The following is a 16382-nucleotide window of genomic DNA, read 5'->3' as shown; positions in this document are numbered from 1 at the left end:
CTTTCCTCCTTGCTGCTCATTTAAGGATAAAAGGAGTGACGTCTCCCCAGCCTCTACTATATGGTCCAGTGAGATACTCTGGCTCCCTCTTGCAGAAGAGACCACCACCATGGCAGATTTTGGCAGCAATTCCTTTGAAAGTGGCAATTTTGGCAGCAATGTGGGAGCCTAAGTTGCCATGGCCTAATGAAAGTTATATTCTGCCATATTTATATACATATTTTTTTCTAATAATACACTCACACCAAAGCTAGCAATGGCAGTCTCACAATGTATGACAACTTCTGGCACAATTCTGGACCATTTAGTCCTAAACCCAACTATGCTCACAGTAAGTAAAGTCAGGGGACACATCTGAGTTTTCAGGAAATTCCAGAATGCCCTTTGGGTTTCCAGCCATCTGAACAGTTGGAATAGGTTCCATTCAGTCTGACCCATTGTTCACACTCACACCACTGCCATCACCCTTTTTTAGAGTTGATTTTTCCCCCCTCTTGGTCTAATGGCATATCATAACGTCATGTGCACAAACATCAGTGTATGCCAAGGGTGGGGAAAGTTTGGCCTATGCAACTGTGGGATCCCCAGAAGACTTCAGATCATTTGGGGAAAAATTAAATGATTTGGGCAGATTTTTAGACAACCCCCCCCCCCCACACACACACACACATATCTGAAAACTGCCCAAAACTACCTGAAATGTGGGGGTTTGCATTCCCCTTAACACGAGCTTGCAACTCCCCCCCCCCCCAAAAAAAACCCCTAAAACAAACATAAATCAGACACAATTGGTGAAAATTGCAGCTGGGAAACATGATTTTGGGTACACTGAAACATCCTAATGATTTTTGGGTACACTGAAACATCCTAATGAAGCCTGCTGAGTGGGCACGGGAGGGGACAATGTCCACCACGCACCACCACCTAGTGTGGTGTACAACCTTGTTTCTTTGACATAAGTTTTAATACATTCATTTTGTGACGACTTCTCGATTTTCATTCAAGACTTCAAGTCCAAGATTTTTTCAAGAGAAATAAGCTAATCAATTTCAGTAATATTACATGCAAGTAATATTAACAAATGCGTCAAACCAAAACATACTGCCTGCTGGTCATATTTTATTCAGATGAGAGCCACTAAAATGCATGCATAAATCTAGCTGTCTACAGAAAGGCCACAAGAAGAGCAGGACTGGTTGGGAGGAATATCTAAACCAGCTTTCTATGGCCAAGCAATTTCCTCTGGTAGGCCCATAAACAAGTCATCAGAGCAATAGGCCCCATATTGCCTGTAACACTCCCCTCCCACATGTGATAACATGGCACATTACACTAGTCTCCTTCCAGTGGACACCCTCAAAGCTAGATCCTTGCCCTACAGCACTGCACATGGTGTATGTCTGGGACACCATCCTTTTTCTCTAGTAACTGGTATTCTCGGGCTACATATAGATATAGTGATAGTATCTATTGACTACTAGTTTCTCAACTCATTTTTTCCAGTTAGATATGTTGGAGGTTTTCATCATATCTTGTGGCATTCGATGTTATAGCTTAAGTATAAAAAGCAAACGTAGGGTGAAGGTAACTCTTAACATCAAAAACAGTTTTTAAAAATAACCCACCGGTCACAATAACATTTCTTTGAAACTTTCTCGTCTTCCTTATTTCTTTTCCTTTCTCTTTCTTCAGATGTACCTGACCCACCTGAGGCTCCCCAAATCACTGATGTTGGTGAAGATAATTGCACGGTGCATTGGCAGCCTCCTAAATATGATGGAGGACAACCAGTGCTGGGTAAGAGTTACTAGAACCATCAAAAGACACTTTACAAAAAATATTAGCCAAGATCCTGTTTCACATTTGTAGCTCCATAAAAATATCTAGACATGACTAAGGAATGGACTTCCCAAGCCCACCTCAATTTCTAAGGAGACACTATGGGACGGAGACCTGCGCACAATTGAGTTGGATGCTTCATAGTGCAACCACATTATAAAAAAAACTGGTAGTAGTAGTAGTAATAAATTTACCTATGTTTTGCTTTTATATCTTGATTGAATTTTTTTTTAAAGGGGGGAGCGGTATTTTCAAGCCTTGAATTGTTGAATTCGTGAGTGCAGAATCCATGGCTATGGAGAGCCGACTATACATAACATAGCTACATTACAAATACATAACTACAATGCAGAATGCCAGCCTCTATCAAAATAGAGAATAATGTTGATCCCTTCATTTAAAAAATACCTCCTCGAATTAAAAATAATTTTAGTTTAGTTTTATTATGTGTTTGTCTTTACCACCTGCAATTTTGTCTCATAGGCTCCTGGAATCACCACACATCATGGTGAATCCAGCAACCATGCCCTTTATTGCTCGGCTCGAGAAAAAGCTGATCCCATGGAAGGAAGTGTCGACCCTATTTCCCCCTATTGCTTCCTGCACAACATGGGAAGCCTCCCGTGCTGTCCCTGTGGTGGCATACGCCGCCTCCGCTCTAGATTACCCATGGAGCCCCGCCGGAAGTTCCTCTGCGTTGTTTGCTGGAAACCAGCGAGGTCTGTGGATCATCTAGTGCTCAATTGGCATATGCTGCCAGAAAAAGCCCTGTCTAATGTGGTTGCTAAAGGACAAGTGTCCACTTCCTGCCCCATCAAAGGCTGGCTTAACATATTATGTATAATTGGTAACAAAAGAAGTGGGAGTCATTGCCATTTCCTATGGAATTCCCAGAGTGGAAACACATGACAAGGAGTTCCATATGTCTATTTTTCTATCTCCCAACTTTGGATCTTACATACACAACATAGAAAGATGGAGCCCAGCATTATCTCGCTTTCTTCTGTCAGTCCTATAATGCCCAAAGGAGTTTTCAGTCTGGCACACATTTCACTAAGTTAAGACTACCCTTGAGCAAAGTCACTGATAGGAATATCAAGTATCAGGACGGGAGACAGGAAGAAACTGTCATCAGAACCGGCTGGTGTTAAAGGCCACAATCCCAAGTGTTGGCACAGTTAAGCCTGTTGAAATCAATGGGTTTAAGCCTGTCTAACCTTGTTGTGAGCTTATAATCAAAGGCCATAAAATTGACTTTACACTACAGAACCTAAATAGTTCTGATATGCTTCCATAGCTAATAGTCTTCTGCATAAAGGAAGTGAATCAAGGCATGTATGAATAAGAATTGGTACCTGTAAATTAAACAGCAAGTGTATATGAATAAGAACATGAAACTGGTTTAAAAATAGTTGCCTTTCAATCACAATGGCTGTATTTCTATTGAAAAGAGTTTCTTGCTGTCATATGTGATGTAAGGCTTCAGTCATGTTCACTAGCATAAGTCCCACCAAACACAGTGACACGTGCTTCCACGTTGTAAGAAATGTAATTACCTGTGAAAAGGTACTTTAAAAGGGGGGGGAGTTGAATGAACTCACACTTCTGTAGATTAAGTTACTTTATTAGTACAAAGAGTAACTGTTTCTGGTAACTGTTCTCTGAACACTTCTATGGTTTTTTTCTAAGTAACAAAAATAGTGTGCAAATGAAAGAATTGCTGCAAAGAATTACTTTAAAAAACATGATAAGTAATGGCAACAAATCTATTTTCAAAGATTATAATGAGTAATAATAACAATAATAATAATACTTTATTTTTATAATCCGCCTCCATATCCCCGAGGGGACGTGGAGAGGTTCACATGGGGACCAAACCCAAAGTCAGACAATAGAATTTAAAAACACAACAGCAATGTAATTAACAGTTAAGTAATAAAAATCATAAAAAAATGTATAGGCCTTTAAACTAAAACGTGGTGCTCTGCAGATTGCATGGGAGGGGCAGGTATGTGCAAAAACACAGGACAATCGAGTCAGGAGTGGGAGTAAAGTGCTAGAAATGACTTATTATTCCAAACTCCACTTTTGATTGTAGAGGATTATGCAACATAAAGCCCAAAGTCAATATTTAAAGCTTTGTGTGTGTGTGTGTTTCTGTAATTATACTGGGGGGAGGGGGGAATTAGAGATAGGCCAATAAAACCAAACATACTAGTAAAAAGTAAAAAAGATACACATTGATGTTAAAATTAGAACCATATGGAAACTAATGGAGGAACATTATAGTCTGCCTGGATGTTCTAGCTTTATCTAGAGATTTAAAGCTTAGATCACTTAATTAATGTATTTCTTAATTAAGGAATGACCTATTTGGTTAATGGCTCATAAGTCATATATTATCTTAGAAGATTTGCAAGTGAATGAGCGCTTAATTGACCAGATGCGCCAATTGGGTCCATTAAATTAGATTACAGTAAACATAAGGACTGAGCTGATGTTTGACTTGTTTACCAGATTTCTTTCCATTATCCATATCCATGACAGTTACAGAGTGAGAGGTTTTTCAGTCTGTAAGTTTGTTAGCAGTTATCAGCTTTCCCTTTGGCTTTTGTTGGGAAGCATTTCTTTTCCAAGCACATTTAAACTTGGCTAAGAGGTATAGAAGCATTTCTGGAAAATATTAGCAGTATTTGCCATACTACCAATGGCTCTGTTAAGACGTCTCTAGATAATCATATGATATATTAGACAAGATGACAGAATAGTCACAACCAGGCTCCGGGTCAAATGGACTACAGTTGTTTTGAATTGCATCCATGGAAAGATCGTCAAATCAGTCCACTGCAAATTTATGTGTAAGAGTCATGAAAAAAAGAGGGGCTGCTTATCAGAAGATTAAACAAATGAGGTTACTGGGGTGAATTATGCCTTGGTGAGGCCGCAATTTAAGTGAGCAAATAGAATGAAACAGGGAATAACGGATTAAAATATATTTAACTATTTAATTTATGGATTTGATTATAACAGTGGGATTAATCTCAACTCCTTTTCTTACAGAAATATTTTTCTTACTCCTTGTTAAATATTCCCAAAAGACAGCTGTGTTGAAGTTTCAAAAATATGATAAAGAAATCAATCATACTTCGTGAGAAAATAGGGAGGCTTTGTGCTGCAGAAGCAGTTGACAACCTGATGCCCTCTAAATATTTGAATTAAAACTCTCACAATAGTTGGCTGATGGCTGTTGTAGTTTATTATTATTTATTTATTTTCGCTATTTCTACCCTGCCCTTCTCCCCGAGGGGACTCAGGACAGCTTACACAACTGGCAGGATCACTACTAGTATATCATAATACAATAAAATAATAAAACAGTTAAAATAGTTAAATAACATATTAAAATACAATATATAAAAGATTTAACACAGTGCAATGCTGAATATATATGCCAGTCATCCATCAGACCTTGTGCAAGAGCCTTAATCCAATCCATGTCAGCGCTAACTGAGTTCATTCATTAAACGCTTGTGCACATAGCCAGGTCTTCAACTTCTTTCTAAACCCCAGAAGGGATGGAGCCTGCTGGATATCACTAGGGATGGAGTTCCACAGCCGAGGAGCCACCACCAAGAAGGCCCTGTCTCTCGTCCCCACCAGCCGCGCTTGTGAGGCAGGTGGGATCGAGCGCAGGGCCTCCCCGGATGATCTTAAGGTTCTTGTGGGCTGATAGGAGGAGATGCGTTCCGACAGGTAAATTGGACCAGAACCGTTTAGGGCTTTGTAGGTCAAAACCAGCACTTTAAATTGTGCTCGGTAGCATATCGGCAGCCAGTGGAGCTGGATTAACAGGGGGGTAGTACGCTCCCTGTAAGCCGCCCCAGTTATTAGTCTGGCTGCCACCCGTTGTACTAATTGGAGCTTCCGGGTCATCTTCAAAGGCATCCCCACGTAGAGCGCATTGCAGTAATCCAAACGGGATGTAACCAGAGCGTGGACCACCGTGGCCAAGTCAGACCTCCCAAGGAACAGGCGCAGCTGGCGCACAAGTCTTAGTTGTGCAAATGCTCCCCTGGCTACTGCTGAAACCTGGGGATCCAGGCTCAGTGATGAGTCCAGGATCACACCCAGACTGCAAACCTGTGTCTTCAGGGGGAGTGTGACCCTGTCCAACACAAGCTGTAACCCTATTCCCTGTTCAGCCTTATGACTGACCAGGAGGACCTCTGTCTTGTCTGGATTCAATTTCAATTTGTTGGCCCTCATCCAGTCCGACACAGCGGCCAGACACTGGTTCAGGACCTGAACAACCTCCTTAGTGACAGGTGGGAAGGAGTGAGACTAGTTCATCTGTAGATTATCAAGCTGTTTAATTCTAGTATGAGGTGATGAGATTTAGACTCCCACAGCATTACAATGCTCTAGCAGAAAATGTTAAGTGCAGTAGAGTCTCACTTATCCACTATAAATGGGCCAGCAGAACATTGGATAAGCAAAAATATTGGATAATAAGGAGGGATTAAGGAAAAACCTATTAAACATCAAATTACATTATGATTTTACAAATTAAGCACCAAAAACATGTTTTACAACAAATCGGCAGAAAAAGCAGTCCAAAACACGGTAACATTATGTAGTAATTATTGTATTTATGAATTTAACACCAAAACATTGCAATATATTGAAAACAAACTAAAAACATTGGCTACTAACAAATTGACTACAAATAAAGATAGAATTGCATAAAATGAACATACAGTAGCAACATTGTTGGAAATTAAATTCATGAAAAGTTCAATCCTTGCTGCCTAGAGAAACAGCTGTGGGTGAGGTGGGAGGCAAACTGTATTGGATAATCCAGAACATTGGAAAAGCGAATGTTGGATAAGCGAGACTCTACTGTATCTCACTAAATGATGAATCCCAGGAACCTATACAATGAAGCATTACAGTTAAGTGCAATGACAATGTAGTATGAATATATTTCTAGCAGCCATCATCACCACCACCCTATATACCATTTGTGATTGTCAACCATTTCCCAACCTTTAGGAGAGGCTTCTTTTGGACTGAAGGGAGCAACAGTAGGGAGAGGGAATTACCTAGTATAAGGATTCCTGACAGTTTGGAAGTGGACCATTATTTTGGCAATGAGATATATGAAAGCAAAAAAGGAAATGTAATGGCAAATTATAGATAATGAGTTGCAGTACCATGTAATTGCAGCTAATGTATATCCTGAATTCAGAGACAGTGGTCAGTCTTTATGTTAACAAGTCATTTTAACATTTTAACCCTTCCAAAATACAGAAAAGCATCCCACCTAGCAAATTTCAATGTATTGCCTTCAGCTTGATTAGAGGGGAGGTATAACAATGTCCCCTATGATACACGCTTATTTTCTTGTGGTGTTGGCTCAGTGGAGGTAATAAGACATGTATTGTATTATTGTTCCTTCTCCTCTGGCTTTTGGCATATTTTTATCCACCCAATTCTACAAAGCATTCCTGGAAGAACTGATGAGTTTTACATACACTGTTTGCTGGCAGATCAGAATCCAATGGTAGCAGTTATAGTGGCCAGCTTTTGTGCCTCAGGGCTCACTTGTTGGCAAAAATTACACCATAAACTCAGGGGATTTTTTTTTTATTTAATAGTGTTTGTTTTTATGTGACTTTGTTATTAATAGTGTTTGTTTGGTTCCACTTGTTTGGTCTGATCTGTTGATCGTAATAAATTATTCATTTGGAAGTGACAACAAGCATTAGTTGGTTCAATTAATTGTTATTTGAGGATTTTGCTAGTTTTAATTAAGTTAATTTAGTGAGTTAACTAATAGACAGGTGCCCGACCAATTAAATAATATTTTATCCATGCCAGTTTTAATCCGTGCATTAAGCAATTGAATAACAGAATCTCGGAAATACAAGTGTAAAAGAACTGGTTTGGGAGAGAGCAAATGCAAAATTGCTTTACACTTGTACGTCTTGTAGATCTGGCTCTTGGAGCAGTTACCTTCTGCATACAACTTCAGCTCTCTTTTCTATTTGCAGGCTACATCTTAGAAAGGAAGAAGAAAAAAAGCTACCGGTGGATGAGACTGAACTTTGACCTCCTGAAGGATCTGACCTATGAAGCAAAGAGAATGATTGAAGGCGTTGTTTATGAAATGCGAATTTATGCTGTGAATTCAGTGGGCATGTCCCGGCCTAGTCCTGCCTCACAGCCCTTCATGCCAATTGGTGAGTGTGCTGTCAACAGACCGGGCATTTGTTCTAAAATCTCCAGAAGGTGGACAAGAGAAACATACAAACACACGTTAATTTTCTTCCTCCCCAAAATTCTTGATTTTTTCAAACAGCCAACTACTTAGGTATCTGTTTTACAATTTCTAACCGTTTTTGCTTGTACATACCTCCTGGTTAATGGGAGCAGGGTGGTTCCAATTTCATGAAATTGCTGATGAATTTCTAACTGTTAAAATTAGAAGTGTGAGAGGCAAGCTGGGTCTGGACGCGAGAGGGGAACTAATTGACAGCGACCTCCTATTGCCTCTCAGTTTCCCCTGTTCCGTGATGGGTGCACATATCATAGTATATCACTAGTGCTCCATTAATCTGCCCACCCCATGGAGCTCCAAGGATAGCTCATTAAGAAAATATCCATGGAATTATTTTCTATAAATAATCACTCTGACCCTCGCCCTGCAGTGTTTCTATCGGTCTCTCAGCTAAGGGCAAACGGTGCGAGTCTTGTAGGGGAAAGGAACATCTGAACACCTGAGGAACAACAGTAACAAAAATGACTAAAGTGGTGGTTCAGCTCACAGAAGATGATAAACAAGTAGAAGAGCTTTCCGAAGGTGACGGTGTGAAACTAGAAGTCCCCCCTGATGATCCGGCAGAGGAAACCGCTCCCCAGGAAGAGATGGTGAACGCTGATCTTCAACCACCACTTGATCATCAGGCTGAGAAGACAGAAGAAATACAAACCCCTCTGCAGGAAACAACTGAGCTAAAAGGTCCAAGGTTTTCATGGAATAACAAAAGGTTTACTTGGTTAGAAATAAGGCTGCAATCTTACAGCTTTGGAGAAAGAGGTGTTGGGTTTGTAACACGCATTGTTTGGTAATGTGCTCACATCTTTATTCCTCTAATGTGTGATGCACTTGGTTTTTAAATTAATACTCTGTTTAAATGAAATGCAGTTATAAGCAAGTAAGTAAGTAACATGTATTTATTGCAATACCATCTGGTAGGATACTAACATCAGAGACTTCATCTGTTGTGTGATTGTATTTTTTCAAATAATGGTGGTGGAAGGTAGTACAGAACATTCTGCATAGCTGAAATATTTAACTCATATAAACAATTTGTTTAAATATAACAACTTTTCCTGTCTTATGATTAATGCACATATGGCATAACAAAACACTACTTCACTGAATGTTTTTTAGTTTATTCCATGAAATCTAAATGGTATGAGTCTGACTCTGAATGAACATTACTGAATAGCCGTCACTTCATATAAAAGAAGCTGCTTGGGGTCGTTTTGGTCAATGGAACATTTTTGTTTTCAAAAATACAATTTAAATGGTGGAAATGGCAACTCCTTAATTCAAAATATTTTGGGGAAGGGAAAACATTAAACACCATCAGTGGCAATGGCAATGTTGGTCTAGATTTATAGATGATAATATCACTTGTGAACCTGGAGCTACTCTTGCATTCCTCAAAATTACCCTCTCTCCCAATATTTATGACTTTTATGGAGTAAACAAGGGATATTATTGGAATAGTTTGCATGCATCCACAATATCTGATGTTTTCTTTGGTACATACTGTATAGCTGTGATCAGATGACACAATAAGGTGATGAATACGGCTTATTGGTTATAGGTAACATACTTCTTTCAGCTTTGCTCCACATTTTCTTTATCTAAACTTGGGTGCTTTTCCTAGCTTTGGGTTTTCTCCTTCCCCCAACAAACTAGATATATAGACTGAAGATGTGTATATAATTTCTCTGATGTCCTGGGAGACAAACAAATCAAAAAAAAGTAACTACAAATGAATGATCTAATAAATTATGGAGCAAAGTTTACATGTTTTCTACAAGAAAAGCCAGAGGTCTGACAATTCCTTGGCTTGTTAGGTCATCCATAACTGCCCAGTATAAACAGCCATAAAAATCAACCAAAATATTAATTCGCATCTCCCACTATAATTTGTACACATATATTTCCACACCCCAGGTTCCCCAAATAAGACTCTAGATGAGTGGTTCTCAACCTGTGGGTCCCCAGGTGTTTTGACCTACAACTCCCAAAATCCCAGCTGTTATGATTTCTGGGAGTTGAAGGCCAGGCCAAAACATCTGGGGACCCACAGTTTGAGAACTACTGCTTTAGATCTCCCTCTAAAACACCTCCATCCACATACCTCCTGGTCTTAATATTTACTATCATTGAAAAACCAGACTGATGTAACTTGGCTCTTTTGCATATATGAACTTCTAAACATCTCATATAACAGTTATTGTAGATATATTAGTATCTCCTTTACTATTGTCATTCCTACTAGGCATTAAGGATGAATATTGGAATTTCATTAGCCTTTTCTATAAACAATCAAAGTGAATGCAGACAGCAGACAATGTCTTTATGAATACTTGCATCTAGTCTTGCACTCAGAGCTGACAATTATATTATTATTAGATTAATGGAATCATAAGAGTTGGAAAAACCACAAAGGTCATCCAATCCAACCCCATTTTGTCATGCAAGAATAGACAATCAAAGCACTCCCAACAGATGGTAATTTGGCTTCCATTTAAAAACCTCCAGAGAAGGAGATTCTACCACACAGCATTGTCTAGATCAGTGGTTCTCAACTTGGGGTCCCCAGATATTTTTGGCCTACAACTCCCAGAAATCCCAGCCAGTTTACCAGCTATTAGAATTTCTGGGAGTTGAAGGCCAAAAACATTTGGGGACCCCAGGTTGAGAATCGCTGGTCTAGATGTTGTTGTTGTTGTTGTTGTTGTTGTTGATGATGATGATGATGATACTACTATTATTCTAAATTACTTATAGCACACTTCATATCATAAGATCTCTGGACAATTTAGAATGAAATCAGTTTAAATAATTTAAAATCTAAAACAATGCAAACAATGAAAACATTCAGAAAACATAGTAAACATAATAATTTTTAAAATTTGAAATAAGATAGCAACTTCTATGTTTACCAAGTTGGATATAATCACTAGACCTCGAGGGCTTTAATAAACAACCAGATTTTATTGATCACTAAAATGAAACCACTTGGGCCTCCAAGGGAAAGGTATTCCATATGCAGGATGCCACAGAAGAGAAAGCCTTCACTTATGTCTTCATACATTGCATTGGTCCTACTGGTGGAAACCAGAAAAGATCCCCTCCAGTAGATATTAATACTCCAGCTCTAGTAGACTTCTTTAAATATCACATTTCCAAATTGTTTGGGGCTTTAAAGGTCATTAGTAGCAGCTCAGAAAAGTGATGCTGACTGAATTACAATCAATTCTTGTGGTCCTCTGCAGAACGTTCACTGCATTCAGGGTCTATGAAATCATAGGCCACAACTAGTTGTTCCGTGGACTGTGAAGATACACTGGTAATCATTTTTCCCATTGTGAGGCTCAGAAGTTCAAAGTAATTGATAAGTAATTAAATGATGATGATGATGATGAAAGTAAATAAATTATAGTTTGAGTACATTCCTGCAGGCATTCTAGCACATTGGTAAAAAAAGAAAAAGAAAGGAATTGTGAGTGTGTAATATATAGGGAGGGGAGGAATTTAAGCCATTTCCTGAAGAATAGCGAGCAATCTCATAAAATTACAGCCGCTGATGTATCCGCATGATTTTGCGTCTTACATTTGTCTCACTTGTGGTATGAATGGTGCACAGAGACATTCAGATACAAGTGTGATGTCCTTTCCCATTCTGTCTTTAGCTGTTAACTTTTGTGTCACCTAAATGTATAGCAGACAATTTCATTGCTAGCACAATTTCTCCTCTCATTTTGTGATACCAAAGATCAGAAAATGTAACACCATCTGCTTAGCTTGGCACCATATATCTGTTTATGGCTGTGAAGACTGATAATTGCAATGTACATTCTGCAAAGGTGTTTAAAAGGTGCAAGTAGTGCAGAATGCAGTGGCATACATCTTCATCTGTCACCACCAGCGTACAAATCCCAATCTAAAGACTTGAATCTTGATTAGTACTTAATTGAGATGGTCCACTGAATCACTTGCCAATTGATGCGTCAACACATAGGCAAATCCGATTCAGTGGATCAGTTCTATTTGGGACAAATAACATTGCACTGAAAGTGTAGAAGATTTATATGAAACACATATATGTCTTTTTTAGACTTGGTCCCATCTCCAAGATATCTGATTATGTGTACACAAGTATTCCAAACTCTGGAGTGGAAATGCAAAATACGGAACATTTCTGGTCCCAAGCATTTTGGATAAGGGATGCATCACATGATGAGCATTAAACAAATAATGCTAACCTTCTGGATGTTATTTTTTGTTTAGCTCCTCCGAGTGAGCCAACACACTTCACAGTAGAAGACATTTCCGACACTTCAGTTACCTTGAAATGGAGACCTCCTGAACGTATTGGAGCAGGAGGACTAGATGGTTACAATGTTGAGTACTGCAAAGAAGGATGTGAGTAAGCTGTCCTGATACATTCTTAATGCACTTCCATTGAGCAAATGACATTATCCACTGCCCACATGTTTATCTGACTTTACTCATGAAGACAGGTAGTATTTGGGTAGGCAAAGCAGTTGAAAGATAGCACTGGCAAAGCCTTAAAAGCAATAGTATGTCTGCTTTTAAACATCTGAGAGCTTCCTGGCAAGATCAAAGCACTGAGATCCCCCTTTTGTGGGGGTGGGGGGAAGCCATAACTGCTAAATGGTAAATAACCTTTCTTAAAAGGGTGGAGAACTCTCTAGAACTGTGGTTCTCAACCTTCCTAATGCCGCAACCCCTTAATACAGTTCCTTATGTTGTGGTGACCTCCAACCATAAAATTATTTTTGTTGCTACTTCTTAACTGTCATTTTGCTACTGTTATGATGTAAATATTTGATATGCAGGATGTATTTTCATTCACTGGACCAAATTTAGTACAAATACCCGATACAACCAAATTTGAATACTGATGGAGTTGGGGGGGGGGGTGAATGATTTTGTCATTTGGGAGTTGTAGTTGCTGGCATTTATAGTTCACCTACAATCAAAAAGCATTCAGAACTCCACCAACAATGTAATTGAACCAAACTTGGCACACAGAACTCCCACCACAAACAGGAAATGCTGGAAGGGTCTGGTGGGCATTGCCCTTGAGTTTTGGAGTTGCAGTTCACCTACATCCAGACAGCCCCGTGGACTCAAACAATGATGAATCTGGACCAAACTTGGCACAAATATTCAATATACCCAAATGTGAACACTGGTGGGGTTTGGGGGAAAATAGACCTTGACGTTTGGGAGTTGTCGTTGTTGAGATTTATAGTTCACCTACAATCAAAGAGCCCTTGAACCCCACCAATGATAGAATTGGGCAAAATTTCCCACACAGAATTCCAATGACCAACAGAAAATACTGGTCTTTGGCAACCCCTCTGAACTCCTCTCCCGACACCCAGGTTGAGAAATGCTGCTCTAGATAATGTTGGTTGGCAATCTTCCCAGACAGATTCATCAATGGTGAGAGATCATAAAAGCTGCCCTCCAAAATACCTGGAGGGGGGCATGGCTGTCCATCCTTGGTTTATTAGAAGCAAACAGACTGTTAAAAGGGGCACAGACGTTTGAGCTCTCCAGACTTCTTTTTCAGGTTAATTGGTACAAAAAATAAGGGCTGAGAAAAGAAATGGGAAATTCCAAAACTTTGCCCAGATATTATAGCCATGAGATCTGCAGTCTCCAAATTGGGATGTGTACCGAATGAATCACTACTGGGCACTGGGATCAGGAGGCAAAGATGGGTCTTTTTACTACACAAAAACCTAGCTGTAACTCAGAGATATGTCCCTTACCCTGAGTAAAATAGGTTGGGTTTATGTGCAGGCATGAAGCAAAAGCACAGAGAAACATTACAAATTTTACTTAAGGCAAAGCTGGGTATTAAATGTTGCACTAGTGTAATTTATAATCTTGACAGAGCTGGCATCCATAAACTATGAACTGGCAATCCCTCCTCCAAATCATGGTTCATGCATGAACTCTCAGGAGAGTCTTGGGCGAATCATCATTTCTCAATCTCCTCCTCCAGACCTTTAACAGGGAGATGAGTGTCCACTTCCATTACTTCCATTATGGTGACAGATACAAATTTATGACATGTGGATCATCTTATCTGACCTCAAGAATGTTAAGAGGCAACTATCCCCTGCCAAATCTCCACTTTGCAGTAGATCCATTTTCAAGAAGCTTGTGGTCATGCTCTCTCCACTCTGTCCCAATTAAACAAACTGCATTTGTGGCACTTTCTTTACATTCATGTAACTTTTAAGGTGGATTCTTAAGCACATTATTAGGAAACAAGGCCCTACCTATAAATTGCTATAAACTTTTGCTTTAAAATAATTACCTAGCAATGGATGTTGTATTTGCAGCCACAGAGTGGATTCCAGCTCTTCATGGCCCGATAGAACGCACTTCTGTGATTATTAAAGATTTGGTCACTGGTGACAAACTTCATTTTCGTGTCACTGCTACAAACCTAGCAGGTACCAGTCAACCAGCGATTACCACAGAGCCAATTACTATCCGAGAAATTTTGCGTAAGTATCTATTGCAAGACAGCATTGGTCACTGAGGTGTGTGTGGTGTGTGTGTGTGTGTGTGTGTGTATATATATATATATATATGTGTATATATGTGTGTGTGTGTGTGTGTGTGTGTGTGTATATATATATATATATATATATGGGAAATGGCTGGGCGGTCAGGGGATTACATTAAATTATTAGATAACAGGGGCATATTATTTCTCCAAATACCTTTAACATTCCAGTTTCATTGGTGCAGATGCAGATGATGATTATGATGATGGTGATGGTGATGATGATATTTGTTTATTGCTCACCTCTCACTATGGATAGATCTTCCAGTACTACAGATTCCAACTAGTTCACACTACTATTTTGTTCATGGATATTGTAGCCAATATCTTGCCTGTACGTATCTAAATACTAGGCTTGTCCGATCGATGGAAAAAATGTTTCAATTCTCGTTTCTAAAGTAGGGGGTGCCGGCTCTTCGATGTAGAAATTATTTCTAAATGTTTCACCCAAAATTTTCGGATATTTCCGAAAATTCGTAATGTTTCTAAAATGTTTCTAAAATGGCGGACGCGCATGCGCAATCGCCAAAAAACAGGAAACTGGGGGGGACTTTTCTGGGGGTCTCCCGCCCTCATTTCTTGAGCTATTCTCATCAAATTTGGTACAGTGGGAGAACACATTCCACACTCCTTGCTCAACAAATTACAGAATGTTTCCTGTCTCCTATGATTTTTGGCGAATTTTCATAACTTTTTATAATACACTATTTTTCAATATTTGAAGAAACCTGTTCCTGGTTTGAAAGTCTTATTTCCTGTTCAATTGGGTTCTTATCACTGTAAAAGTCCCTCTTCTACTTGTGTAGACTTTGGATTAGAAATGCAGCACACGCCAAGCAATGCCTTGACAGGATTGGCAACGTCCTTTGGAAACTATAAATTGCCTTTGAACCTTTTGATCAATGGTGCCACTGGCTGACCTTGTGATTGCAGAAATGAAACTCTGGCTGAGGACTTTGGATTAGAAATGCAGCACACGCCAAGCAATGCCTTGACAGGATTGGCAACGTCCTTTGGAAACTATAAATTGCTGTGGACCCTCTATTGAATCAAATCAATATCTGACTTTGTGATTGCAGAAATAAAACTCAGCCCAAGGCTTGGGAATAGAAATGGAGCGTGAGGGAAGCAATGCCTTGGCAGGAGTGCCCACGTCCTTTGGAAACTATAAATTGCTGTGGACCCTCTATTGAATCAAATCAATGTCTGACTTTGTGATTGCAGAAATAAAACTCAGCCCAAGGCTTGGGAATAGAAATGGAGCATGAGGGAAGCAATGCCTTGGCGGGAAGTTCAGCGCTTACAGGGACGCAGATGTGCTTAGAAAACTATCATTTTCAAGCTCCCTCCTTTTAAGGCTTGGAAAGAAAGGCTTATGGGGTGATTGCTTTATTCCAAAAAAGGAAAAATAGAAAGGCAAAAGGTCTACCTCAGGAGAAGGAACCAACCCAAAGCTCAGCACTAGCAGGGAGGGATGCAGACTCCTTTGGAAAAAAAAATTCCCAACATCCACAGCAAGGACTCTGCCCCAAGCCAATTTCCCCCCAACACAATATCTAAGCAGCAACAACCCTCTACCCCCAGTCACTTTGCCCTCTCAGCTTCACGGCGCGCGCGAAC

General features: G+C 39.6%; 1 protein-coding gene across 1 annotated transcript in view; it reads left to right on the top strand.

The window, feature by feature from the left end:
* Window positions 1–16382, top strand: part of mybpc3 (myosin binding protein C3) — a 104947-nt gene that overhangs the window by 72620 nt on the left and 15945 nt on the right. The window contains exons 23-26 of the mRNA XM_008105214.3: window positions 1693–1797; window positions 7893–8081; window positions 12437–12571; window positions 14533–14700. Coding sequence (XP_008103421.2) covers window positions 1693–1797; window positions 7893–8081; window positions 12437–12571; window positions 14533–14700 — 597 coding nt within the window. The remainder of the gene's footprint in view (window positions 1–1692; window positions 1798–7892; window positions 8082–12436; window positions 12572–14532; window positions 14701–16382) is intronic.

This window comes from Anolis carolinensis, chromosome 1 (assembly GCF_035594765.1).
Source record: "Anolis carolinensis isolate JA03-04 chromosome 1, rAnoCar3.1.pri, whole genome shotgun sequence".
NCBI lineage: Eukaryota > Metazoa > Chordata > Lepidosauria > Squamata > Dactyloidae > Anolis > Anolis carolinensis.
This window is presented reverse-complemented; position numbering and strand designations above follow the sequence as displayed.